The sequence below is a fragment of the Aricia agestis genome, chromosome 10 (assembly GCF_905147365.1).
Source record: "Aricia agestis chromosome 10, ilAriAges1.1, whole genome shotgun sequence".
In the NCBI taxonomy this organism is placed as follows: domain Eukaryota; kingdom Metazoa; phylum Arthropoda; class Insecta; order Lepidoptera; family Lycaenidae; genus Aricia; species Aricia agestis.
The window spans coordinates 17,054,722-17,081,454 of record NC_056415.1 but is presented as its reverse complement, the minus strand read 5'-3'; the positions used below and the strand labels follow the sequence as shown (position 1 = coordinate 17,081,454).

Sequence of the window (26,733 nt, the reverse complement as noted above, 5' to 3'; positions counted from 1 at the left end):
AGGGTATTATCGTTTGCATTTTACCAAGTTACTCAAAGAGTATGAAATAAAATGTCAATTATAGTTCACAATGACACCGACCGTGACAGTTGAACCCTGTTGTGCAACTATTCTCAGTTTAATATTTACTCCACCAAAATAGCCGGGCGTGTAAATATTTACTCCCGTGTAATTACCTCATTCTTGGATTAGAAGTTGGAAAAACGCAAAACCAGCTTACTCTTAGATTAGGAGACAGTTATACTCGAGTAAAATTTTACTCCAGCTTGGTCGAATCCGCCCTAAAGATATATATAAGATAGGATAAGTTTATTTTTTTCTGGACTTCGTTAAAATTTTCCCACACTATCCGGACACCACCCAAAATAACTTGCCAACCCCTGCTTTAGATCACTGAGCTGTTTGTGGGCTAGTACACACATGCTCAACAGCAACCATTTGATCATACCCTCTCATCGAGTCTCGACTCACTAAGGTAGACTAGTCTAGTTCCATAAAAACTAACTCTATCAGATGATTCACTGATATAACATTAGAGTAATTTAAATTATTTTCCAGATTGATCTTATATCTAACAATTAATTAACAATGTTACAATACAGGTGCAAGATGCATTGTTTACATGGATGACGTCGCCACGTGGTGATGAGGTGTGATACCGTAACAACTATAGTATCACAGAATAAATAGACACAGAAGATGTGCTTTGTTGCACATGTTTACCGGCATGTTTAATATAACCATGGCTGACTTAGTCTTAAGATGTTAGCCTTTAAATAAATAGTAAAATATAATATTATGAATCTATTTGAAACGATGCATAGCATGAAATAAAAATATTATCCGGTGCAGATTACACAATATGCGTACTGCCAAATTAGTAATTATTAACTATTTACATGCTCAGGTTAACTCAGCTATAACTTGTAATCCATATCCATACTAATATTATAAATGCGAAAGTGTGTCTGTCTGTCTGTCTGTCTGTTACCTCTTCACGCTCAAACCGCTGAACCGATTTTGCTGAAATTTGGCATGGAGATACTTTGAGACCCGGGAAAGGACATAGGATACTTTTCATCCCGGAAAAATGTAGAGGTAACAGACAGACAGACAGACACACTTTCGCATTTATAATATTAGTATGGATATGGATAATAATTATTATTATGCTGTTATGCAAATGTACACCTAAAAATTTTTGAACAGCTATTTGGTGCTTTCTGTATTTCAGCTCAAACTCAAACTCAAAATTATTCAGAATATTTTTTTCAAATATTCTCTGAACGTCGGGTCTACACTGGTGCCTACCACCGGTTCGGGAACTAACCCGGCGAGAAGAACCGGCGTAAGAAAGTTATATATAAAGAAGCTAGCTGGAATGACCAAGTACCACCAAGATACAGGCTTAGCCTGGTTTGCGGTCCATTGCAATGTGCATGGCTTGCATAACTAAAACAAAAACTGTATTAAATACAACTTATTCTGATACCAGTGTGTAAACAAAAAGTTATGTATGTAAAAATATATTATTATGTATGGTTTAATTGTTAAAATATTGTTTTTTTATTGTTATTGTTGTTTATTAATTGTTAAAATATGTTATGTATAGTTTTAGTATGTTACATAAGTATTGTTTTAGTATAGTTTCAGAAATAGAGAATTTATTTATTTACTTCACTATGAATACTCGCATATAAATATTATCACGCAGTAATACGTGGGAGAGCCATGCTTTGGCACGAATGGGCCGGCTCGACCGGAGAAATACCACGCTCTCACAGAAAACCGGCGTGAAACAGCGCTTGCGCTGTGTTTCGCCTTGTGAGTGAATTTATCGGTGGCCCAATCCCCTTCCCTATCCTCCCCTTCCCTTCCCATCCCTACCTTCGCGTATTACCCTATTCCCTCTTAAAAGGCCGGCAACGCACCTGCAGCTCTTCTGATGCTGCGAGTGTCCATGGGCGACGGAAGTTGCTTTCCATCACGTGACCCGATTGCTCGTTTGCCCCCTTCTTTCATAAGAAAAAAAAGTAAGTACGCAGTTTTTCAGAGATCAAAACATTTTAATAGTGCATTCAGTAGAGTGCGCTCTGCGCATCTTTTATTAGTTTTTGTTTGCGTGTATATTATTTTAACAGTTAACAAGTACAATACAATAGTATGCTTGTTTGTGTTACAGACTTTTTAATTAAATTACGTCTGCACTAGACTGGGACTGTCCTGCAATAAAGATTAGCTTCTGTATCTTTTTATTCTCTGACAATACAGCCTTCACGCACCAAGGTCTCGTAGTTGATCGTCAACAACATAATACTCGGTTATTACAACTGAACCATATTAACAACTGGACGATCCACATTAGACACAAATATTTTCCGATTTTTCCCACACGAGTTAACCTTGTTAAACCTGTCACCAAAATGTTATATTCAATAATAATATTAGTTATAATCATTTTAAGTTACAAGTTAACAAGGGACGATATTGAAACCATTAAAACCATGCTGAAAAAATCATTGATCGAGATTATTATAAAATAAAATAAGCGGGCAAACGAGCAAACGGGCAACCTGATGGAAAGCAAGTACCTTCGCACTCGCAACATTAGAAGAGCTCTCGCTCTTTTCTTGAAGGTTTGCAGGTCGTATTGGTCGTAAGATTCTGTAGTATTACCCCGTAATAGCAAAAATTATACATAGCTAATAACGGACCTATTTTGTCTTGGAAAAGTAACATGATTTGAATAGTTGCAATATTTTATTATATTGGTAAGAGGATCGATCTTTACCAACATAAAAGCAGAGTAGACAGAATGATAGAGTATACCGACTTAGAACTGATGTTGAAATTTTTAAATTTGACGTATTATGACGAAAATCGTCGCTAGGGTTGTTAAATTGTTACCTACGAATTTAAAACTATGACATATTCGCTGGACGTGTTCCTCTTTGGTCGTATTGTTGTTTGTGTTTTGGCACATGCGATTAAAATTGTCAGAATCCAATTTTGAAATCTTTATTTTAAATATTTAAAAATAAATTATATCAGCCAGCGCGAGGCACATTCCGTTCATAATCCTAGTGAAACCCGACGAATTTGACAGATATTGAAACCTGTCCGTCTCTTTGCAGTCGAACTACTGGTCGTTATGTCTACTCGTATTGTGATAAAAGAGAAGAAAATAATAAATTTAAAAATAATTTGTTATTTGCATGAAACAAGTAGATTAATTATATGTATATGAAAAGTTTATTTTTTATGAAATAAGAGGGGAAAATGAGCAAACTTGATGGAAAGCAACTTCCGTCGCCCATGGGCACTCGCAGCATCAGAAGAGCTGCAGGTGCGTTGCCGGCCTATAGGGTACGGAGAATAGGGTAATGGGGGAGGGTAGGGAAGGGAATAGGGGAGGGTAGGGAAGGAAATAGGAGAGGGTAGGGGATTGGGCCTCCGGTAAACTCACTCACTCGACGAAACACAGCGCAAGCGCTGTTTCACGCCGGTATTCTGTGAGCCCGTGGTATTTCTTCGGTCGCGCCGGCCCATTCGTGCCGAAGCATGGCTCTCCCACGTCGTACATTCATAAATAACGTTATAGCACTATAAATACATTGCCTAAATAAAATTCTAGTCTCTACAATAAAAAAATAATCATCGTGCTAAATAACTGTTCAAGTTTAACGATAAGTTTGTTCTACTTTGTCATTTCTTCAAAATATCTATGTATAACTTAAACCAAATTCTAGGCACTATTGCAAAATTATATATAAATTCTTGTACCTATGTTACAATATTAACACTAATATTGTAAGAAGTTATATAATACTATTATTACCTCAGTAAATAAAATACACACCAGCTGTTAATGATTTCATAGATTTTATTTTATAGTCCAAGACTTGTACTATTATCTATTCTGTGGTCCAAGTAACGTGCTAGAAACATCCATACCGGATAATAAAAACACGATAGCTGAAACTATAGGTACTTAACAATATTATTTAAATTCTACTATATTTAACTAATTTCTACTATATTTAACAATTATATTTAAATTCTAGATACGGTATGACCATTGATCATATTTATGCCTAAGATCTACATAAACAAGACGTGTCTCTTGATTTTTATGGATATTGGGAAGCAATACATTTAATAGTAAAATCCATACTAGGCAACGCTAATGTTAAAAATGCTTTTTTTATTACTGTCTGTTACCTCTTCGCGATTTTTGTCGTTTTCGGCTGAACTGATTTTTATGGGAGTTTTTGACGTTATGACGACTAATATATTCTTTTCTGAGACACAAGTTTAATCATTTGCGTGTCGGAAAAGTATGCTATATTTTTTGTTATGGAAAAATATTCGGTTACTCAGATTTAATAGGACTAATATTATACCAAACTTCATGATTATTGTATCCTCCTAAACTATTTATATAGTATCAGCATCGTTTTAAATAGTGTTTCCACTATATTGTACAGAACCCCGAGTGGCCAAGCTTACTGCTTTACCTGGCTTCCAAAATACGAGAAGGGTGTTCTTTTATTGATATGAAATGTTATTTTCGCAGTACACTCTCTCTGCTAAGTGGTATTCCTTACGACAGAATTTGCCTATTGCTGCCTCGTTACTAAATGCTGACAAAAAAGTGTACTCGTGCGTCAACAACCATGAGAATTGATATTATTAGTGATTCTACGATTTCTCCGACAGATAGTAAGACACAATACAATTTGGCCTATAAAGTTGCGTAAATGCGTATGCTTGAATAGTTCAATATAAAAAGTTTAATGCCTTGAGGGTTGAGACTTGAGAGTCTTGATGTCTCTCTTACGGTCGCAATCAGAGGCTTTTGATTTTCTGTTTGTCAGAAATTGTTCGCAGATCATGGACAAAATCTTCATTCGACTAAAATTAAGTAATCATACAATTTCTGAGTGCAAGAGTAAGATTTGATTATCTAACTATCTAATATTTCTGCTACAACTTGCGCGAGCTCCGAGGAATGATTAAAATACTGGAGTGTTATCCGATGATAATTATTATTGAAGATGTAAAGAATGAACTGGCTCACTAACATTTTATATTTATTATTAAGGACAAATACTCATTTCTTCACTTATAATTTGAACGAACCTAAACGGATAGGTAGATGTACTAGATAGAAATATGAATACTAGAAGATTAATAATAAACTTATAAACTATGTTTTTATTGATCATAATAACCATATATTGGTCTTACAATGAACTTGATTATAGTGATTAGTAAAGTAATTAATTAAAACTTACATCAGGTGAACTGATGCTCGTTTGACCCCCATTTACATATGCCAGTAAACTTGAACCAAAATCATCAATGTCAATTGTCAATTGTTTTTAAACAATCGATTACAATTATATTATTAAGTTCAATGCGTTGCGAAATACGGTACGGTTGAGAAAATTAAACGTTGAGCAGTGCAGTCTTTGTCTCTTTACACCAGCGGGGCTAAAATGGCCGCTTGGGAGAGTCATATTATGAATCATAAAATGATTCATTTTATTTAAATCGCAAAATGCAATTCTGCTTGCAATTCATGTTTAGTAATTTGTACTAATTTGACATTTGTCAGTTTGACAGTTTTGACAGTTAATTTGCTGAATTGATTGAGAGGAATTGCAAAATGTGACCATTTTAGCCCCTCTGCACCATGAGGATAATAAATATTTTTTACTATAAATTCTTTTAATTAAAAGGATAACTAGTGTTTTTTTTTTCTTTTTTTTCTCATGTACCATCGAGGAAAATGATTCATTGGCAGTTGACAGTTTGCAGTTTTAAAATTAATTATATCGCCATGGCATACATCAAGTTATAAAGACGAGACTGCTAAGTAGGTACCTGCTAAGTTTCGCCGACTGTACGCATCATTATTTTTCCATTGGTTGATTTAATTAAAATACAATTTGGTGAACGCAAGAAGCAATAATTTCAATAAATGACCAACAAAAATGTTAATGCGATTGTAATGAAAGACATAAGAGGAAAAACAGGAATTTTGAGGTATTTTTACCTTGTTGTAATGAGATAATATTAATGATTAATATTAGTAATAATTATAAAAATAAGAATAATGAGTAAACATCTATGATACGGATAAGGGTTTTTTTATTGTTTTTATTGCTCAAATGTCCATAATTGAGCACATATAATATGTATTAATTACATCTTATATATACAATTCTCGTGTCACAATGTTAGTTACCGTATTTACTCCTCCGAAATGGCTTTACTGATTTTTACCAAATTTTATATTATGCATATTGGCTATTGCATATTCAGCAGGTCTGAGAATCGGCTACTGGTTGGTACCTACTACTAATATATATTCTGTGCTACTGGGTACTTTTTATATTGATAAGTGCATTTGTTGAATAAATAATAGTAAATTATTGCAACTCAAGACTGATGGCGTCTATTGTTTGTGCGACAGGATAGCGATTAGCGATGGATGTTGCCATGGTGACATTATCATACTTATATTTTAGTCACTCCAATAAAATATTGTGGGCGAAATACTTTTTATGGCAAAGAAAGGTTTGCCGGGACAGCTAGTTTAAACATAAAAATAATTCCAAATATTATATTGATTAAGTTTGATCACAGAAAAGTATAGACACTAGATTATAAGTCAAAAGTTATAGAGCTCTTCAACTACTAAAGATGTTGTCCGTAATTTTCTTTATGCGGAAATTGAAAATAAATCCGAAACTCGGAATATCTTCCTAACAAATTCCATCTAATTTAGATGTGTGTTTTACGTGAAGAAGTAATTGACAGACACACTTTCGTATTTACAATATTAGTATGTAAAAAATCAGATCACAATAAATTCTATTAGGCAATGCCAACCGGTGACCTACTGTATGTTCTTAGAAGGTTATTAACTATCTATTGTAGTCTAGGGAAAGAATTGGACTGAGAAATCAATAATGTTACTATTTATATGTACAGTTGTAACAAAACCACCTATTATTTTTGGTACAACACCTTAATAAAAATAAAGAAAAAGGGTTTGTTAGACCTTAACCATTAACTTGAGAATCGAAAGTGGAAGAGCCTAGTGATAAAGTGTGTTAGTGACCTAAATAATAAAATAATAATAATATATTGTGTATGAAATAATAAAAATCTTAAATATATACAGTATAGTATATAAAAGTATCAAAATATTTTTCCGTTGTCTGGTACCTGTAACACAAGTCCTTCAGGTACTTAGCACGGGGCCAGACTGACGTGGTGTGAAGCGTCCATAGATATTATTATTATTATCTATGGACGCTTCACACCACGTCAGTCTGGCCCCGTGCTATTAAGTACCTTAAGGACTTATTGTGTTACAGGAACCAGACAACGGAAATACATATTATATTTAATAATTTTATACTATACAAAATATATATTTAATATTTCTATTATAAGATATCCATATTTAATACACATCTATGACCCAGTAACAGTGAAAACTTTTTGATCTGTCGGCGGGATTCGAACCCGCGACCACCGGGAAGAGCGTTGCCAACACGGCCAACCACTGAGCCACGGAGGTCGTCAAAATGCGCCCCCGTCTGTAATTGCTCAGATAGATTTTTTTTAATTGAGAGTTTGTGAAACATTTTATATGTTATCAACTAAATACTTACTGTTAAAAAAAGTAAATACCGGCAACGCACGTGCAGCTCTTCTGACGTTGCGAGTGTCCATGGGCGACGGTATTTGCTTTCCATCAGGTGACCCGTTAGCTCGTTTGCCCCCATTTTTATATAGAAAATAATAAATATACATATATTATACAATCGTCTAACAAATAACCTCTTTCTTTTTTTCTGTCTTTCTGTAAAATTGTTCATTCGTATTTGAAAAATAATTATCACGAAGCATTTAACAAATCATATTATGCTAACAGGATGTGTCATGTAACCCACGTAAATGTAAAGTCAATATGTAACAAACATGGCCAATCTAAACATAACTCATAGTATTTTCCAAATGATCACATTCATATAACACTAGCATAATTTTTTTGAAATTTTTGCACTTCCTAATAAGACAAAAGCATAATATTTTAGTACTTCCATAAATGTAATGTAATAATTAGAAGGGTAAACTCATTGTGTAACTGGGTAAAAATTGTATAAAAAACCTCCTCCTTTTTGGAAGTCTCGTCTTCTAGTGCCGGACATTTCTGACAGTTGCTTACCAGACACCCTCAAAGTCTAATACTATAAGAAAATTTTAAGGTGTGAGCACACTGAGACGGGCCGTGCCGGGGCTCAGCGTGCCGGGGCTCATCGCAAAAATCCGCCTCCATACAATTTGTATGGAAGCGGATGCTCGTATCGCACATTGTGTCGGGGCGCAGCGGATTTCCGCTTCCATATAAATTGTATGGAGGCGGATTTTTGCGATGAGCCCCGGCACGCTGAGCCCCGGCACGGCCCGTCTCAGTGTGCTCACTCCTTAAGGGTGTCTGGCAGTGGGAATCAATAGTCAAAAATGTCCGGCACTGGCAGACGGGATTCCTCCACTCACTGCGAAAAATATAAGCTATGAAATTGCACTTTACTCTTTCTCCAAGGTCAGGTAGCCCTTCAGAACTGGATTCCTCCTAAACTGTGACCGAAACTCCATAGTTGCTGGTCGTTTTTACGTCTGTAAAGGTCACAAATAGGTAAACTTTCAGCTTTTATAAAACGAGGAAAGTTTGGCCGTCGCAGGCTCTTACTCTATAGGGAAGGTTTATATAAGGGGGAAATTGATACGAAGTTTACCGAGACATTTACATATTTCCACCACAGGTTCTACTGTGGTTCTACTAAACGAATTTGCATCTAATTTTACAGAAAATTTAAACTAATTTATACTAGCGGTTGAGATATAAGATCGCTATAACAGCTGATTAATTTATCCAGCTTGGCGACCGACGACCGTAGCGTTTCTTTAAAGGCCGACACTAGTGACTAGGCTATTCATTACTAATCAGTTTTCTGAGTGTGTTGTGTAGTTATGTATTATAGTATTATTCCTCCTTCAGTCTATTATACTGTTCGTCTTGACAAACAGACAGCCATGTAATTTGTCTACCTTCGAATTATAATTTAATCACAAGTGCACAATGTAGATATAAGTACTTATTAATTCAACGTGTTTTGTTCGAACAATGCTCTACTGGAGCGGCCTCGACATCTTTTAAACTTTTCCAGAGAATCAATAATACGAAAATAACTTTATTCGTTCACCATTTTTAGGGTTCCGTACCCAAAGGGTAAAAACGGGACCCTAATACTAAGACTTCGATGTCTCTCTGTCCGTCTGTCTGTCTCCAGGCTGTATCTCAAGAACTGCTATAGCTAGACATCTGAAAATTACACAGATTGTGTATATCTGTTGCCACTATAACAACAAATACTAAAAACAAAATGAAATAAATAATTAAGTGGGGCCCCCATATAACAAACGTGATTTTTTTGGCCTTTTTTGCTCGTAATCAATAATGGTAGCAATTAGGCACTTGAAATACTCACAATATTCTTAATTATATTTTTACTTTAAAAATAAATAATAAAACTTTAATAAAATAATTAAGGGGGGCTCCCATACAAAAAAACACATTTTTTACCTATAATATTGCTCTATAATGGTACGGAACCCTTCGTGAGCGAGTGAAACTCGCTAGACAAAAAAAAACCGGCCAAGTGCGAGTCGGACTCGCGCACCGAGGGTTCCGTACAAACCTGCAAGGTTTACAAAGTTCGTTCATTACGACAATCGAGTCATAACTATGGTATTTTTATTGCAAATACCTCTACGCGTTTATGAGGAAATGGGTAGTAAGTTTAAAATTATTAAAAAAATATATATTATGTGATGTAACTAAAAATTTATGGTTTTCGTAATTTTTCCTTTATCTATGCTATAAGACGTTGCTTCGTACCAAATTTCAAGATTCTGAGTTCACGGGAAGCACCCTGTAGGTTTTGATTCCCTTGCAAGTGTCGAAAATTTGCGGCATAAACGGCTGTATCTTTTGATTGCGTTGGCTTAGAAGTTTGATTTTTTCACAGCTTCAAGGGACAGTAGACTTGAGTAATTGATATAAATTTCAGCTTCATACCTCCACGCGTTCCCGAGAAAAAGGGTCTTGACAGACGGACAGACGGACAACAAAGTGATCCTATAAGGGTTCCGTTTTTTCCTTTTGAGGTACGGAACCCTAAAAATACCGACGCGATGTACAGTTCTAAGAGGCGTACGTCGCATTGGGAAGACATATCAAGCTACTTTTTGTAGCGGAAAATAAAGAATGGTATTATTATGTACTTTGAGTCCTGGCAAAGGACATAGGAAAATAATGGCTTTTCACTTTTCACAATATTATTAAGAAAATTCATCGCAACACTTTTTGCAACATCTAGTAAAGCAATCATTTTTAAAATAAAATATTCAATTAAACGAAATAAATCGTCTAACATTGTTTAATTAATATAAATTATTTATTTATATTTAAATTACGAGGTATTTCTGCAACCACATTAGAATTTTGAAGGTATGTGTAATTACTAATTACAGTAGGTAATAAATTGTATCCTAGTTAGTAGAATAATTATTAAGTAATTATTTTATTTTATATTCAATAAGTATTTAAAAATATGAAGGTTTTTACTATTTCATCTTTTATTTTTAGTAATAAAAACTAGTTCTAGGCTAAAGTTTAGGTTATGAGTAATGAAATATTGCCTAAGTTGTGAATGGGCAGGAAGTGAGCATGTCAGATTTTTTTTGTAATCATAAGTCACAGAAAAACTTAATTACAATGTCTTTGGCAACATTGATCTGCGGAAAACTATTTACATTACGTCTTTTACATGCGAATTCAAAAACAGTTAATTGTTTAGGACTCTATGTATTATGATATTAATTTTATGATGTTTTTGTCCACCGTTTTCGTTATAATATTTTAAAGTCTCAAATTGTTATTATATATGGGTAATGATAATTAATATTCAGAGCTAACTTACTAAATTATATTGTCTGATATCAGCTAATGAGAAAAAGCTTTCTCATTCTCTATTTTTTTATCTAATGGATCAATTTGCCTCCGTGGTCCAGTGGTTTAGAGCGCGGCTCTTAAGTCCTGACCCGAAGGTTGTGGGTTAGATTCCCGCGTTGGAAACATGTTATTAATTCCAAGTTTGGTTAGGACAATGCAGGCTGGTCACCAGATTGTATGACAAGTAAGATAATCTAGACAAGCGTCGGAGGGTAATATTTTTTTATGAAATAAGGGGGCAAACGAGCAAACGGGTCACCTGATGGAAAGCAACTACCGTCGCCCATGGACACTCGCAACATCAGAAGAACTGCAGGTGCGTTGCCGGCCTTTTAAGAGGGAATATTATGTAAATGTAAAAATTCAGTCCTGCGCCTGATCTCTCGCCGGTCGTGTCGGTTTTCCATCCCACTGGGTAATGAGAGTACGGGAATAGAGAGTGCTCTTGTGTATTACGCACACACTTGAGCACTATAAAATTACTCCTGCGTAATTGGCATGGTTTCAATGAAACCGGCCACCGTCACCGAAATCGGTGTGGGAGCTGAAATAGATCAATTCTGTAATTTACAGAATATTATGTTCACTGCAGTTCATTATGATAGCATAGATTAGACAAATGCTAATCTGGGAAGATTTGTTAAAACTATACCTATAAGTTAGAAAAAAGATAAGTTTAGTCTGGTAAGATTCGGAATAGTAACAAGCACCTAGCAATAGAAATGTCGTTACGCAGCGTGGGTTTGTTTGACCATCGCTATAATCGCCATAATATTGACATTTGAGCCATTATATTGATGTTAATCATGGTTTTTTTTTTTTTTATTATAAAATTGGGGCCGTCTATGGACTGTTCGTCCATATCCTTTTTTTGTTATTTTATTATTTAGATTTTTCGCACCAAGGATAATTGAAATAATATTATGAATTTTAATTAATTGTGGTCCATCACGCCATGGACACTTTTTTTTTATTTTATTTTTTAATATATATGTGTATATATATTTAATAGAATGGAGTATAATATGTTATACATATAATAAATAAATATATATATTTATTGTTTTATAAATTGCATAATAATAATATTAATGTTTTGAACGGTGAGGTCCCAGTCGGTGTGGCGGCCAGTAGATCCGACATTTTCCGATTTCCTTAGTTTTTATGCTGCTCCACCCTTTGCCTTTAGATGTTGTGACATTGGCTTGGTGGAGAGGGGTCACTCAAGCTGGGTGGAGTTTCTAGGTTGTTAAAAAGATATCGTTCTGTGTCGAATCTACCCGCCATGTGGCTTAGGACTTTATCGTTCCTGTCTTTTATAGCCATTTTTATATTATAATCTTTTATGTGTTCGGTTGACACCTCTTAATTATAATCATGGTTTACTTTCTGTATAAAGATTTATTCTGTACAAAATACGACGTCTCTAAAGCTAGTATTATCGTAAGTACTCAAATGCGGTTTTGCTCGATAGTTTAACTCCAAATCGAGTAATAATTACTGTGTGGACCGCAAAACTGACAGCTCGAAGGCTCGCATCGAGCCGGCTCGATGGAATTAAATATAACGATTTAGAATAAAACTACTGAGCAATGCTGAATGTGTGGACGAAAGCCCGAGCCGCGGGTTTTGCTCGACGTTATTGCTCGATCGAGCAAAACCGTATGTGAGTACTTAGTATTACACCACACTGTATTCACACTATTTCTCTATTATCATTTTAAAATAGGATTTTTAAAAATAAAATAAGGGGACAAACGAGCAAACGGGTCACTTGATGGAAAGCAACTACCGTCGCACATGGACACTCGCAACATTAGAAGAGCTGCAGGTGCGTTGCCGGTATTTTAAGAGGGAATACGCTCTTTTCTTGAAGGTTTTCGGATCGGATTTACGGAGTAAGCCCGGCCGCACATTGTCCGAATTCTGATCAGAAACAGTTGAATTTCGCCGGACCGCCACCCCGCACACTATCCGAAATATCCTTCCGGTGAGTTCGAGCTCACTCGGCTCAGTACAAAATGTAAGAGACAGTGCGGACGTTCAACTGTTTCTGATCAGAAATTTCGGACAAATTGCGGCCGGGCTAAGGCAAGAGTATCAGAGAAGTTGATTCCTAGACAGATGGCGGACCTAAGTAATTTGGTCACCTTAAGGTGCGTCCACATTTGTATCATTTGCGCGATCAGATCTCCGATCAAGATCTCCGTCGCGATCATCGCGCCGTAGCAAGTATGCGTATCATAGTGTGGACGCCTATTAGATCATTCTGCCGATCATGCGCGTATTTGATACGACACGTATCAGATACGCGGTTAATAGCGATCGGGGCGTATCATGATACGCGTATCATTTTGATACGCTTCGATGATACGCGACGGAGATCTGATCGGAGATCTGATCGCGCAAATGATACAAATGTGGACGAAGCCTTAAGTCATCCAACAGATCACAATTCACAACTATTAACATTGAATTTACATGATCCGTCCAAATGCCGTTGGTCTGTCAACTGCCTAGGAATCGATTTCCTCGATAGCACCTTGCGAGGGCCACACCTTCCCTAACTGCCTGGCTCTGAAAAGTGTGATGTAATATTGGCTATAAATATCTGTAGTTGTGTTTAACGTTATCCTCCTTAATTTCAGGCGGCAGCACAATGAACAACTCTTCAATGTTTGACTCCTACTACACCTTCATGGAGAAAAACAGCGGTAAGTATTATATAACAGTTCTGGATTTGTGTATAGGCAGCCGATGCCGCCCATGGCTTATGAGCGGCAGCGTCCTATGGGGGGACGGCAGTATTATAGGATGGCGGCAGAGTTCGTACATAGGGGTGGCAAAATTAAAGTAGCCTATACTTATACAAAATATAAATTCGGCATTGAAGTAATTGTTTGCTGCAGCCTCCAACTATATTATTATGCAAGATCGAACTCGTGGATTATTAGAACTGATGGCGCCGCGCCCACAACCCCGTTGAGCAGAAATTTGTTTATCGCATGGAAACCGTAGATTTTTCCCGGATAAAAAGCGTCCAAAGTCCTTTCCCGGGATTTAAACTATCTCCTTAGCTACCAAATTTCATCAAAATCGGTCCAGTGGTTTGGCTGTGAAGAGGTAACGGACAGACAGAAAGACACATTTTCGCTTAATGTAATATTAGTGTGATATTAGTGTTGAAGTGATTTTGACATAATATTGTTCTAGTTTTTTTCTTATGCATCGTCAGCTTGCGCCTCGTTGCTTTTTTTATGAAATAAGGGGGCAAACGAGCAAATGGGTCACCTGATTTAAAGCAACTTCCGTCGCCCATGGACACTCGCAGGATCAGAAGAGCTGCAGGTGCGTTGCCGGCTTTTTAAGAGGGAATAGGATAATAGGGGAGGGTAGGGATGGGAAGGGAAGGGAATAGGGGAGGGTAGGAAAGGGTAGGGGATTGGGCATTCGGTAAACTCACTCACTCGGCGAAACACAGCGCAAGCGCTGTTTCACGCTGGTTTTCTGTGAGAACGTGGCATTTCTCCGGTCGAGCCGGCCCATTCGTGTCGAAGCATGGCTCTCCCACGTATACGTTATACGTTTCATTATATACGTTTCATTCAGTACGAATAATTAAAACGCGTATAGTTTTATTTCTGAGATTGTTATAAACACTGTGGATCGTAATTTATGATAGAACATTATTCTTGTACCTTTGACTATGATACTTATCTTTGTTCAAAAACAAATAAAAATATTTATGTAAAATTGTACAAAAATGAATGAATTAAACTGAAATGAGCCCGGACAAGATGATTTGGGAAAAAAAAATAATTTTGGCGACCAGCAATGAAATATCATAGGCTGTTTTAGTTTTAGTTACTTATATATTATAACGAGCTTTTGACCGCGGCTTCGCTCGCGTTAAAAAGTATACAAACTTTCATCCCCTATTTTAACCCCTTGGAGGTAGAATTGATCAAAATCCTTTCTTAGCGGACACCTACGTCATATCATCTACCTGCATGCCAAATTTCAGCCCGATCGGTCCAGTGGTTTGGGCTGTGCGTTGAATGTTGATAGATCACCATGTCAGTCAGTCACCTTTGAGTTTTATATGTATAGATTTATTGTATTTCATCAGTCTATAATTATTATATTATACAAGAGTGTGCTAAGGAAGAGTGGCCTTTCCTGACACAGGTGCTCTAGGCTCTAGCACTTAATAGGGAGGGTCAACCCTTGTTTATTATTTAATGTATGTGATTTGATGGACTAAAAATATTTATTTAAAAAATATATATACCTATATTTCTAAGACAACCACTTTGCCACCAGCAGCAGGCTTAGCATAGTCACCATAGAGACGGTTTCTTTCTACGGAAGAATAGACAAAGTGACAGATAGACAATCATCCACCATTTAATAACTAAATATTATGTCAGTATGTCCATTTTTTCTCGGTTCTAGTGTTCTTTTTGTTCCGATTCTACAAAATCTGAACTAATTACATACATACTTTATGCAAAAAGAGACCCGAATACATGCAAGACTTTTGTGTAATTATTATAGAAGTGACAATTATCATTAAATAATAAATAAAAAATAAAAAATATAAAAAAAAATTTAAAACGTTTGAAGTAAGTATGGGAGTTACGTTTTAGTTTTTATTATTCGATAGGTTGTTATGGTAAGCCTGCTGACAGCACTTGGCATGGTTTGATTCAGCCTCATAGGTACAGATATAACCGAAAGCCTTGTTCCCCAGACCCCCGCACGGCGGACTGGTTCTTCGTGTCCGGCCTGGGTCCGCTGGTGACGTTGCTCAGCACCTACCTCTACTTCTGCACCTCAGTCGGGCCCCGGTTCATGCGCGACAGAAAGCCCTTCGAGCTCAAACACACCATGCTCGTGTACAATTTCTCGCAGATACTGATGAGCGCGTTCCTGGTTTATGAGGTATGCTTACCGCCGCTTTTTGAATTCTGAACTGGCTAAAATCCTTAATAGAACAATCAAATTTAAGTTCCTTCAATGGAGTAAAGATTGAGTAGATAGACCACTGAATTTTAGGAGAATTCTGAGTAAGCCACTATTTAAATAACAACAATTAATTATTCAAAACTTTTTTGTGAGTAGGAAGTCGTTTCACAAAATAATGGTCCATAATAACGTAGGCTCGTTATTTTGGACCACTAAAAACACAAACTGTAACTAAATTTTATACTAATTTTGAAATTTAGTATCTATTAAGATGGTAAATTACCTTGTTTCTGGATAATAGACCTTCATTCTGTATAACCTGTTTGGAGCTTAGCTGGATTTAAGCGAAAACACATGTGGGCCTTTGTAGGTACTAAGATTTAATAGTGGGTACCACTACGAATAATAAAAACTAAGGAAAAGTAACTCCGTCAAAAAACATGCTCCACAATACTTGTCAAAAAAGGTGTACCGGTACACATTTCAATACATTTGCAATATTTAGGTTACCTTGAGAGTTGAGCGGTACTAGGCTGACGTTACATGACAGATCAAAAGGAACCAAATTTAAAACGGTAATAGTATGGGAGTTACGATTCCTTAGTTTTTATTATTCATAGGGGTACCATGATGTCCATGGTGAGTATGCATATTATTTGATCTTGAAATACTGAGTCCACTTAAAGGGACCAGGGGTCTAATAAGGGTCTGTGGATTGTTTCCAAATTTTGTTTGTTGTACGCGTCAAACGCACCGCAACGTTCACGAAATGCGGCGCGTACGGTGCGGACGAATGTGTGAGGTTTCGCATCATTTCATACAACGAATATTAAAATGCGGCGCATTCGGCGCGTGTGTGCTGATAAAATAATATATGCGATCACCTTTAGGGCTCCCACACATAACAGCGAATTCGTATCGCGAATATCTGCGACAAAACTCATACTAAAAATTATATTGCGATGCGATGTGATGCGAATTCGATGTTTTGTGTGGGGGTCCTTATAATATAAACTTCTATTTCTTCCAGGGCCTGGCGTCAGGGTGGTACAATGACTACAGCTACACGTGTCAACCTGTCGACTACTCCGACAACCCTAAAGCGATGCGAGTGAGTTTAAAGTTTATCTTAATTTAAGTTTAGTCCAGGACGCCTTGAAAATTTAATTTCCAACTGCAGATCTTTGGATTATCAAAATATATATGCAGTACTCATATTTTATTCTACTTCTTAAAAGAGATGTAGATATTAAATTCTTGAGTCATAAATAATTAATTAGGTAGTTACATTGCCAATAGGAGCAAAGGATATTTCTACCGCGTAATCAAGCAGATTACTAGGTACGGACCTGATTAGTAATGGATTTGCTATTTAAATAATAAAGCAATTAAAATTAAGGAACATTTAAAAACTCGGGGACATTAAACTTTTCGACATGTTAAACTAGTTCAGGTCAAGTACAATTAAGTAGCTCGTTTTACAAGGAAAAGTTTGGTTGTGCGCACTGCCTCGATCTTGTTATGTCAAACAACACGATAAATAGTTAATAATTGACAAAGGCGATAAATCGATCTAGCTAGGAATCATTTCTAGAAAATGTCATTTTCATCGGACACCGAGCAAAGCTCGGTCAAACAGCTAGTTAGTTATTAAACAATAAGGAACAAAAAGGAACTTTACAATATATTCAGTTCCAAATTTCAAGGTTCACAAAATCGTTTCGTTAATCGCCTTTGTATCTGGATCATAGTCCAGTCAGTCAATAGTCCACTGATTAATATTTTTGTAGCTATCAAAAAGACCTCTGAGCCTCAAAATAATAATTTCGTATGGTATGCACTGTATAATTTACTAGATGATTGATGCCCGCAACTCCGTTGCGCCAAACAAACCTCGTTTATCGCGCGGGAACACGTTTCTGGGATAAAAAGTAGCCTATGTCCTTTTCTGGGACTCAAAGTATGTCCATGCCAATTTTCAGCAAAATCGGTTCAGCGCTTTGTACGTGAAGAGGTAACGGACAGACAGACACACTTTTGCATTGATAATTTTATATATTAGACTAGTTGTTCCGGCAAACGTTGCTTTGCCATAATATAATCAAGTATTTCACCCATATTATTTTATTAAAGTGACTAATTAATAAGTATGTTACCATGACAACGTCCATCGCTATCCCGTCCCACAAAGAATGGTCACCGTCAGTCTCGAGTTGTAATAATTTACTATTATTTATTCAACAAGTGCACTTATCAATATAAAAAGTACCCAAAAGCCGATTCTCAGACCCACTGAATTTGCATAATATAAAATTTGGTTAAAATCAGTAAAGCCGTTTCGGAGGAGTACGCTATCTAACATTGTGACACGAGAATTTTATATATAAGACTAGACGTTCTAAGCGGCTTCGCCCGAGTAAATTAGATATTTCACAGAAAAATTAGTCCAAAAATAGCTTATGATCCTTCTCGTGGTCAACTTCTTATCTGTGCCAAATAACAGAAAAATTGCTCCAGTAGTTCGTGAGATAAGCATTAAGCCCTTTCAAATAATTTCCCCCGTTTTTTCCACATTTCCCTCTATTTCTTCGCTCCTATTAGTTTTAGCGTGATAAAATATAGCCTATATCCTTCTTCGATATATTGGCTATCTAACACTGAAAGAATTTTTGAACTCTGACCAGTAGTTCCTGAGATTAGCGCATATTCAAATAAACCCTTTCAAATAATTTCCTCCCGTTTTTTCCACATTTTCCTCTATTTCTTCGCTCCTATTATATCGAGATTAGCGCGAGATTAGCGCGTTCAAACAAACAAACTAACAAACTCTTCCGCTTTATAATATTACTTATAGTATAGATTAGTATAGATAATATGGATTTTTATTTTTTTAGATGGCTTCAGCGGTATGGTGGTACTTCATGACGAAGCTCATAGAGCTACTGGACACGGTTTTCTTCGTGTTGAGGAAGAAGACCCGACAGATCTCTTTCTTGCATCTCTTCCACCACACGATTATGCCAATCTGCGCGTGGATCGGAACTAAATTCTTGCCAGGTACTTATACACGATGTACTATGATCAGAGAAGTTGATTCAGCGCAGATGGCGGACCTACGTAGTTCGGTCGAGCTATGTCAAACCCAGCCGACAGATCACGACCTACATTGAATTGGCATTATCCAACCAAATGACGTAGATCCGTCAATTGCCCATAAATCAATTTCTTCGATGGTACACAACATTACAAAAAAATATTATGGAGAGGGATCAACTTTTCTGAAAAAAGCTCAGACGAACGGATACTCTGATAAAACAATGTTTAACAGAGGATACGTGAGACCAACAATAACCAACATTATGGCAGTAGATATTGCAGCTACTTCGCTGTAAAAGTAGCAGCACTGATAGAGAGCAATGACAAATATAAATCACAAAAAAATTCACTCTTTCGGTACTGATATTTTCACAGTGAGCTCTATATAGTGGACCCATACACACTCTAAAGGCTTATCACTTAGTTCATTTTGGTCTGTATAATTTTGGAAGTCTCAAAATTTCCTGGCCTATACCTACGAATAATAAAAACTAAGGAGTCGTTAACATTATGATCTTGTATCTATCTATAGGCGGTCACGGCACTTTCCTCGGAGTGATCAACTCGTTCATCCACATCATTATGTACGGCTACTACTTAGTGGCCGGACTCGGACCTGAGTACCAGAAATACCTCTGGTGGAAGCAGCACCTCACCTCTTTGCAGCTGGTTAGTAATTGCTAGTGTTTTTACTATTTATTACTATATTTTCTTTTTTAATACCATAATATCAGTATTATGACCAAATTTGGTTAAAGTTTAAATATGTTGGATTTATTAAGTCAATAAAGCTTAAAATTGAAGATTATATTTTTTAACATTTTAATTACCTTGATGTTTGATACTGAGATTATAATATCTGTAAGCTTCTCTACACTAATACATTCCACTCTTTCCAGATCCAATTCGTCATGATCTTCACCCACAACTTTACTGTCATGTTCCGCGACTGCAGCTATCCCAAAGGCATCAATTTCCTCCTCTCCCTCAACGCCGGCGTCTTCATCTATCTCTTCGGCAAATTCTACGTCGACAACTACATCAAGGCCAACAGGAAGAAAAACGATGATGTCAAACCCGTCAGCAACGGCAAAGCGAAAGCGTGCTAGTAACTATTTATTCTCATTAGTCATGTACATATTAGTATTAAGTAATATGTGATTTATAGAGTCAGTAACGATATTAGTAGTAGTCAAAACAATAATAGGAAGTATTTCTATACTTCCTATTATTTTTGTTGACGGCTTTTGCTACATTATCTGCATTTTTTTTCAAAATTATTGATTAATTACAATATTTTACTGTCACAAAATTCATTTGGATTGTAGTAGAGATTGTAAGTGCTGTGGAATATCAAAATAATCTAGCTGATTTATAGTTGGGAGACGTTTTATGTTAAACCTACTAGGAATGTAAAATAATACTCTGACGCGAGATAATGCAATAGCGTTCCACTAAATAGTAAATACAGCTAAATAATAGTTATCAACTTATCATAGCACAAGTCAACTTGAAGTGATATACTTAGTTATGTGCAGATTTAGTATATTAACGTAGAAAATAACATGGTGCCTGATTTCATAGAACTGACATAGAACGTCGTGCCTTGAATCTTGAAAAAAGTTTCTGTTATGTGTACTTCTAAAGTCTGTTTAGCAATTTCTATGAATCTTGTAGTAAATGCTGCTATGAAACTGACTTTATCAAACAAAATCGACAATTTAAACCCGCTCGTTAAAATGTAAATGTAGTTTAATTTACACTTGCGTTGGAAAATAGCATTGTCTGCGATATTTCATTTGTGGTTGTACAATTTCTAGAGTACTGTATTTATTTATTTATATCAGGCTACATAGGCCCATACAATAATATATACCTTTATAATAGTCAACAGAGTACTTTAATGATAATGTCGTATCAATGTGATCATTTACTTGTAAGGTGATAAATACAGTAAGTTATTTATAAGTATAAGATATTTTGATTGGGTTTGAGGTTATTTAAATAAAATAATATGTATGTTTTGATAAATAATGATAAGTGTAGTTTTGATTGTAGCAATGAAGTTGTTTTATACTTATTTATCTATAATGAAAGAGAGCAGGCCTTAATTTTGTATTACCCTTAGAGCCCCCGCAGACTACAGACTTTTTGTCGGCCGATAGTTTGACCAAATTGGGGTCGCGGTACATTACTATCGCCTATTGGCCGATACAAATCGTTTAGTGTGCGGCGTGCGCACCTTCATACGTCTTCTTACTGATTAAGCTTTCAGTCAAACTATCGGCCGACTAAAAAGCTGCAGTCTGCGGAAGCTCTAATCTTTCACAATTTTGCATGTATAAAATGAGTGTTAAGTTTTGTATGTTATATTTTTAATAAAAAATATCTTTTTTTGTGTGTGTGTGAGCCTAAAAGTAAACACTGTGTCTGATTTGCTCCTCGAGTTTTTTAAAGAATTCCTAGTCCTCGGCTGCCGTATACACTAATACTTCAATGGATATCCTAAACAACACCCTGAAGACCTAAAGTAGCGTGCAGGTGAAGCTGAAACACAATCTTCAAGACACTTTTTTTGGCTGAAAAGGTACAGATTTTCAGTTTTGTACTTGATCGGCTTACTCACACATAGAAGACGTTTTGAAAATTATCCAATCAGCAAAGATTTTAACGAAATAAACTATTTTTTCGTTATTAAATTTGTAAAAACAGCTGTCATACTTTGTTTATACCGCCTGAATTATTTGAACTGATTGACGTCTGACAGGTGACAACGCACCTTGAGTACTGTCACCTCACATAGACTATATTGCAGCGGTGTTGCCAGCCATACTTCTTCTTCTTCTTATAAACAGGCTTTTTTGCCACAAGAAATCCAAGTTGTGCAGAATGTCACAACAGTTATCTTTTCACTGCTCAGGATGTAATAACTACATAACCGAAGGGAAAATCAAATGCTCAAAGTGCCGACGTTTCTACGACACCGTGTGCGCAGACATCTCAGGCGAGGCGACACTGACCCCTGAGTTCATCTCGAACTGGACGTGCCAGGAATGCCGGTGCAAAATTCCTAGAGGGGATAACTCTGAAACCCCAATACGTTCTCGCACTACCCATCATATCGAGCCTTCCATTGGGACTCCAGGTATTTTTTCTTCGCCAATGTCTATTGAAAATGTTACAACTGTTCGTGGATCTCGTCGAGCTCATGTTGAAGCTGTAAATGTCCCTAACGACCATAACATAATGCGAGAAATCATTAACGAAGAGCTAGTGAAAATTTTCGAACAAAAGGTGCCCGAAATTATCACTCGTGTTCTTGAGCCTTTTAATACTAAATTTATACAGACAGTGAATGTATTAAATCAAAAAATAGATAGTCTCCAAAAACAACTGCAGTCGTCAGGGTATAAAGCTAACTGTACTCCATCCTCCAGTGCAAGAGCTATGGAGACCTCCGCGAAGAAGCTCTCAGAAACCCAACCGTCTACATGCCCCAAAGCTGCAAAGAAAGGCCAAGCTGATTCCGATACCATAACATCTCGAGCTAAATCGTCTAAAAATGCCCGACCAAGACCAGATGCATATCCCTCTAAGCGAAATGCTGTCACTTTGCAGCCTAGCACCCATGCAACGCAGCCAGTCACTCTGTCCGGCAATACTATTGATGACAAAAGAAACGATATACCATCCGCTTGGCAAGACACTTCCTCTCTGCCCCCAGCAACTGCCCAAAACACTACCTCCTTGGAAGAAACTGGCTGGACAGAAGTTCAAGGTAGGCGAACTCGGTCATCGTCCAGTTCCATCTTACGAGGGACGGCAGCGCCTGGAACAACCAACCTGCGAGCTAGTGAGAAATGGAAATATTTGCATCTCTACTATGTCAGAAAAGGGACGTCGGATGAAGAGATACGTGCACACCTTGACAATATCATTGGTGAAAAGAACACATGCACTGTAGATGCTCTCAATTCTCGTGGCAATTACGCTTCTTTCAAGTTGGGGGTACCAACTAGATTAGTGGATAAAGTTATGGCACCCCAAAATTGGACAGAAAATATTTGTATTAAGTACTGGCGCAGAAATTTTTTACACACAAAGGCCCAGTAGCTCACCCCGAATTCAAAATACCTACCATCACGCCCACTCCCAAAGTCCGAAATACAAACGTTCATATCCTGTACCAAAATGTAAGAGGTATCAAAACAAAACTTTCTACGTGGCGATCTAATATGATGATTACTGAACATGACCTTATAGCAGTGACCGAATCGTTCTTAGACACTTCGATTGATGATAATGAAATCTCTGCAGGCAACTGGAGCATATTACGCAGAGATAGATTATCTTTTGGAGGCGGAGTTTTGCTTGCATCTCGCCCAGGCATATCATTGAACCGATGTCGTCAACTCGAAACTGATCATGGGGAGGATTTATGGGCCTCTTTCTCCTATCTGGGCTCCTTAATTTACGTCTGCGTTGTTTACCTCAAGCCAACTGCAGCAGATGATGAGTATATGTCATGGTTCTACAAGGTCGAAGAAATAATTTCTAACTTGAAGGGACATTTCATAATTTTGGGAGACCTTAATATGAATAGTGCATCTGTTACCATAAAAAATTATTATTGTTATTTCTTAAGTTATTGTAATATGTATGATGTAAATGATGTGATGAATATGCATGGGAGTAAGTTGGATGTTGTTTTGACGCGGAAGGGCGCTGTCGCTAGTTGTGACTATGTACCGGGAATGGAACTGGTCCCGATTGACCTATATCATCCTCCTCTTGACGTTACTGTCTTCATCGTGTCGTGTAAGCCCACTGAGGCTATGGAACCTAGTAACGTCAACAAGCGGCATGATTATAATTTTACCAGAGCTGATTTTGTGCAATTATACCATACTCTGAAAACTGCCCCTTGGCACAATGTTCTAGATAATACTGATACCCATTCTGCTACCGATACATTTTATAACATCTTGTATAACGCTTTCGACACTTCTGTTCCCATGAAAAAAAGACAATCCTCGGGCAACAGGCGGTATCCTGTCTGGTTCACTGCAGATATACTTAGTGGTCTAAAACAAAAGAAACGACTGCATAATAAATGGAAACGTACTCGTTCTGAGCTAATCTACACTCAATTTAAGAACCTGCGTTCGGAACTGAAAATGAAAGTAAAGGCCGAGTATAGCTCCCATTGCTCTGCCATCGAAAGCAGATTGTTCAAATATCCAAAGCAATTTTGGCAGCACATTTCCAATTTAAAATCTAAGGGTGGGTTTGAAACAACTGTATCATTTAACGGTTCTTTCTATTCTGGAACTAAAAGTGCAGAAGCATTTGCTCGATACTTCTCTAGCGTTTTTCTCCCTGATGTACCTAAACTAGATCCCAATTTGGAGTCTGTAAATACAGTGGGAACTAATATAATTCTTCCGTCTTTAATCTATGGTGACGTAGAAAAGGCTATCGACAAGCTAAAAGCACACAGCTCGATAGGCACTGATAGTGTACCCCCATATGTCCTAAAAGCGTGCAAAGACATATTTACCGTTCCGTTATGTCACCTGTTCAACACATCACTCAAAGCCGGAATATATCCTGAACAATGGAAATTATCGAGGGTCATACCTATTCCCAAAACGAGCGATCGACTGTCTGTAGAAAACCACAGACCTATAGCTGTATTGCCTTCTGTTGCCAAAGTTTTTGAGCTTGTACTTCATAATATATTAATGAAACAGATCCGTGGAATTCTTTCTGACAACCAGCATGGTTTCCGTCCTGGTCGCTCTGTCAGTACGAATCTTCTAGCTCACGTTGACATAATTTCTAAGGCTCTTGACGCAGGCTATCAAGTGGACGTTCTATACTTTGATTTCTGCAAAGCCTTTGATAGAGTCGATAATGATGTCCTCCTCAAAAAGTTGAGCGCTCTTGGGTTCTCTCCTAGTCTTGTTCGCTTTTTCGCAGATTATCTTCGTGATCGGAAACAATTTGTGAGGTATGGATGTTTTGAGAGTGCCCCTTATCATACACGCTCTGGTGTTAGCCAAGGGTCAGTGTTGGGCCCACTCTTATTTCTTATATTTATTAACGATCTTACAACCATTCTTAAGTTTGCTAAGTGTTTACTGTATGCCGACGACCTCAAGATTATTATGATCATAAAATCTCTTTATGACTGTCTTCTGCTGCAAAAAGACTTGGATGCTGTACAATACTGGAGTATTTCCAACAACCTTTTGTTTAATATGAATAAGTGTAGCGTAATGACTTATGGGCGGAAGCTACACCCGATCATCTTTAATTATTCTATGGATGGTCATATTATTTCCCGTGTCCATAGTATCAAGGACTTAGGGGTGTACTTTGACAAAACTCTTACGTTTAGGGACCACATATATGCGACGGCTCAGGACAGTTTCAAACGTCTAGGTTTTGTACTCCGCAACGTTAAGGACTTTAAAAATCCCGCCGTTATAAAATTGCTATACAACGCACTAGTACGCAGCAAGCTAGAAACAAATGCGTGTGTCTGGGCTCCCTACACAGCTACATCAATTCTGATGCTGGAAAAAATCCAAAAGGCGTTTCTCAGATTTTTATTTAAGAAAGTGTACGTATACTACCCTTACATGTACCCAACTGGCTATCTCTTGGGTACCTTAGGTTACCAATCTCTAGAGGTCCGACGAGGCGTTGACCTACTATTGGTTGCCTTAAAAATCCTTCGCAATATAATCGATTGCCCTGAACTCCATGCCTTAATGTGCCGCTTGTTTGTGCCTGACAACTATCTAAAGCACCGTCCTAGCCGTCGGCCAAAATTATTCGCACTGCCGACATCACGGACTGTCGCGAGAGCTGAGTCCCCGCTGTACCGAGCACTAAACTTGCTCAACGCCCTTCTGTCGGCTAATCCTGAATGTGATGTGTTTGTTGATAAGTGGTTGGATGTGAAGAGAGCATGTGTAGGATTTTGTGAAAGTAAGTACGAAAGGGTTTCTTCTATTACTATTTAATCTAATTTGTTTATGTATTGTAACAATGTCATAATTAATTTTAAGTTTTAATTTTAAGTCAAGATTGTAGTTAATTATTGTAATTGGGGTAACCCGTTTTAATTAACTTTAATAAATAATAAATAAATAAATAAATTTAAAGAATTTTCGTGTGATATTATTATGTATCCCTGACCAAACTTAAAGCCTCTTACAGAGTAATGGTTAGTTATTAGAACTGTATCATGAAATGGTTTTCAAAGTACTTAATTATAATGAAAAAAAAAAACTAAAAGCTACTAAAATATTTATTTCCACCTAAGTATTTACAATAATAAATATTTATAACATTATACGTATAAACATATTTTGTGACTTAGATTAATTTATTTCATAATATCACACTAGGGTTTATGGACACTGGTTCGTAGATAGCTTATATTATGCGCTAAAGGAATGAAGTCATTGCATAAAAATTTAACAGTTTTTTGTATTTATTCTTATAAACTATCGGACTGCACATTTGTTTCCACCACGTACTTATACTTTTGTCTTGTA

General features: G+C 36.8%; 1 protein-coding gene across 1 annotated transcript in view; it reads left to right on the top strand.

Annotated features, from left to right (window-relative positions):
- LOC121731257 (elongation of very long chain fatty acids protein AAEL008004) overlaps nt 1–21,555 on the top strand; it is a 35,580-nt gene extending 14,025 nt beyond the window's left edge. Inside the window, exons 2-7 of the mRNA XM_042120620.1 lie at nt 13,747–13,812; nt 15,852–16,042; nt 17,097–17,177; nt 18,961–19,123; nt 19,695–19,831; nt 20,062–21,555. Of these exons, the coding sequence (XP_041976554.1) occupies nt 13,747–13,812; nt 15,852–16,042; nt 17,097–17,177; nt 18,961–19,123; nt 19,695–19,831; nt 20,062–20,271 (848 nt within the window). The 3' untranslated portion in view covers nt 20,272–21,555. The remainder of the gene's footprint in view (nt 1–13,746; nt 13,813–15,851; nt 16,043–17,096; nt 17,178–18,960; nt 19,124–19,694; nt 19,832–20,061) is intronic.
- The last annotated feature ends 5,178 nt before the right edge of the window (nt 21,556–26,733 follow it).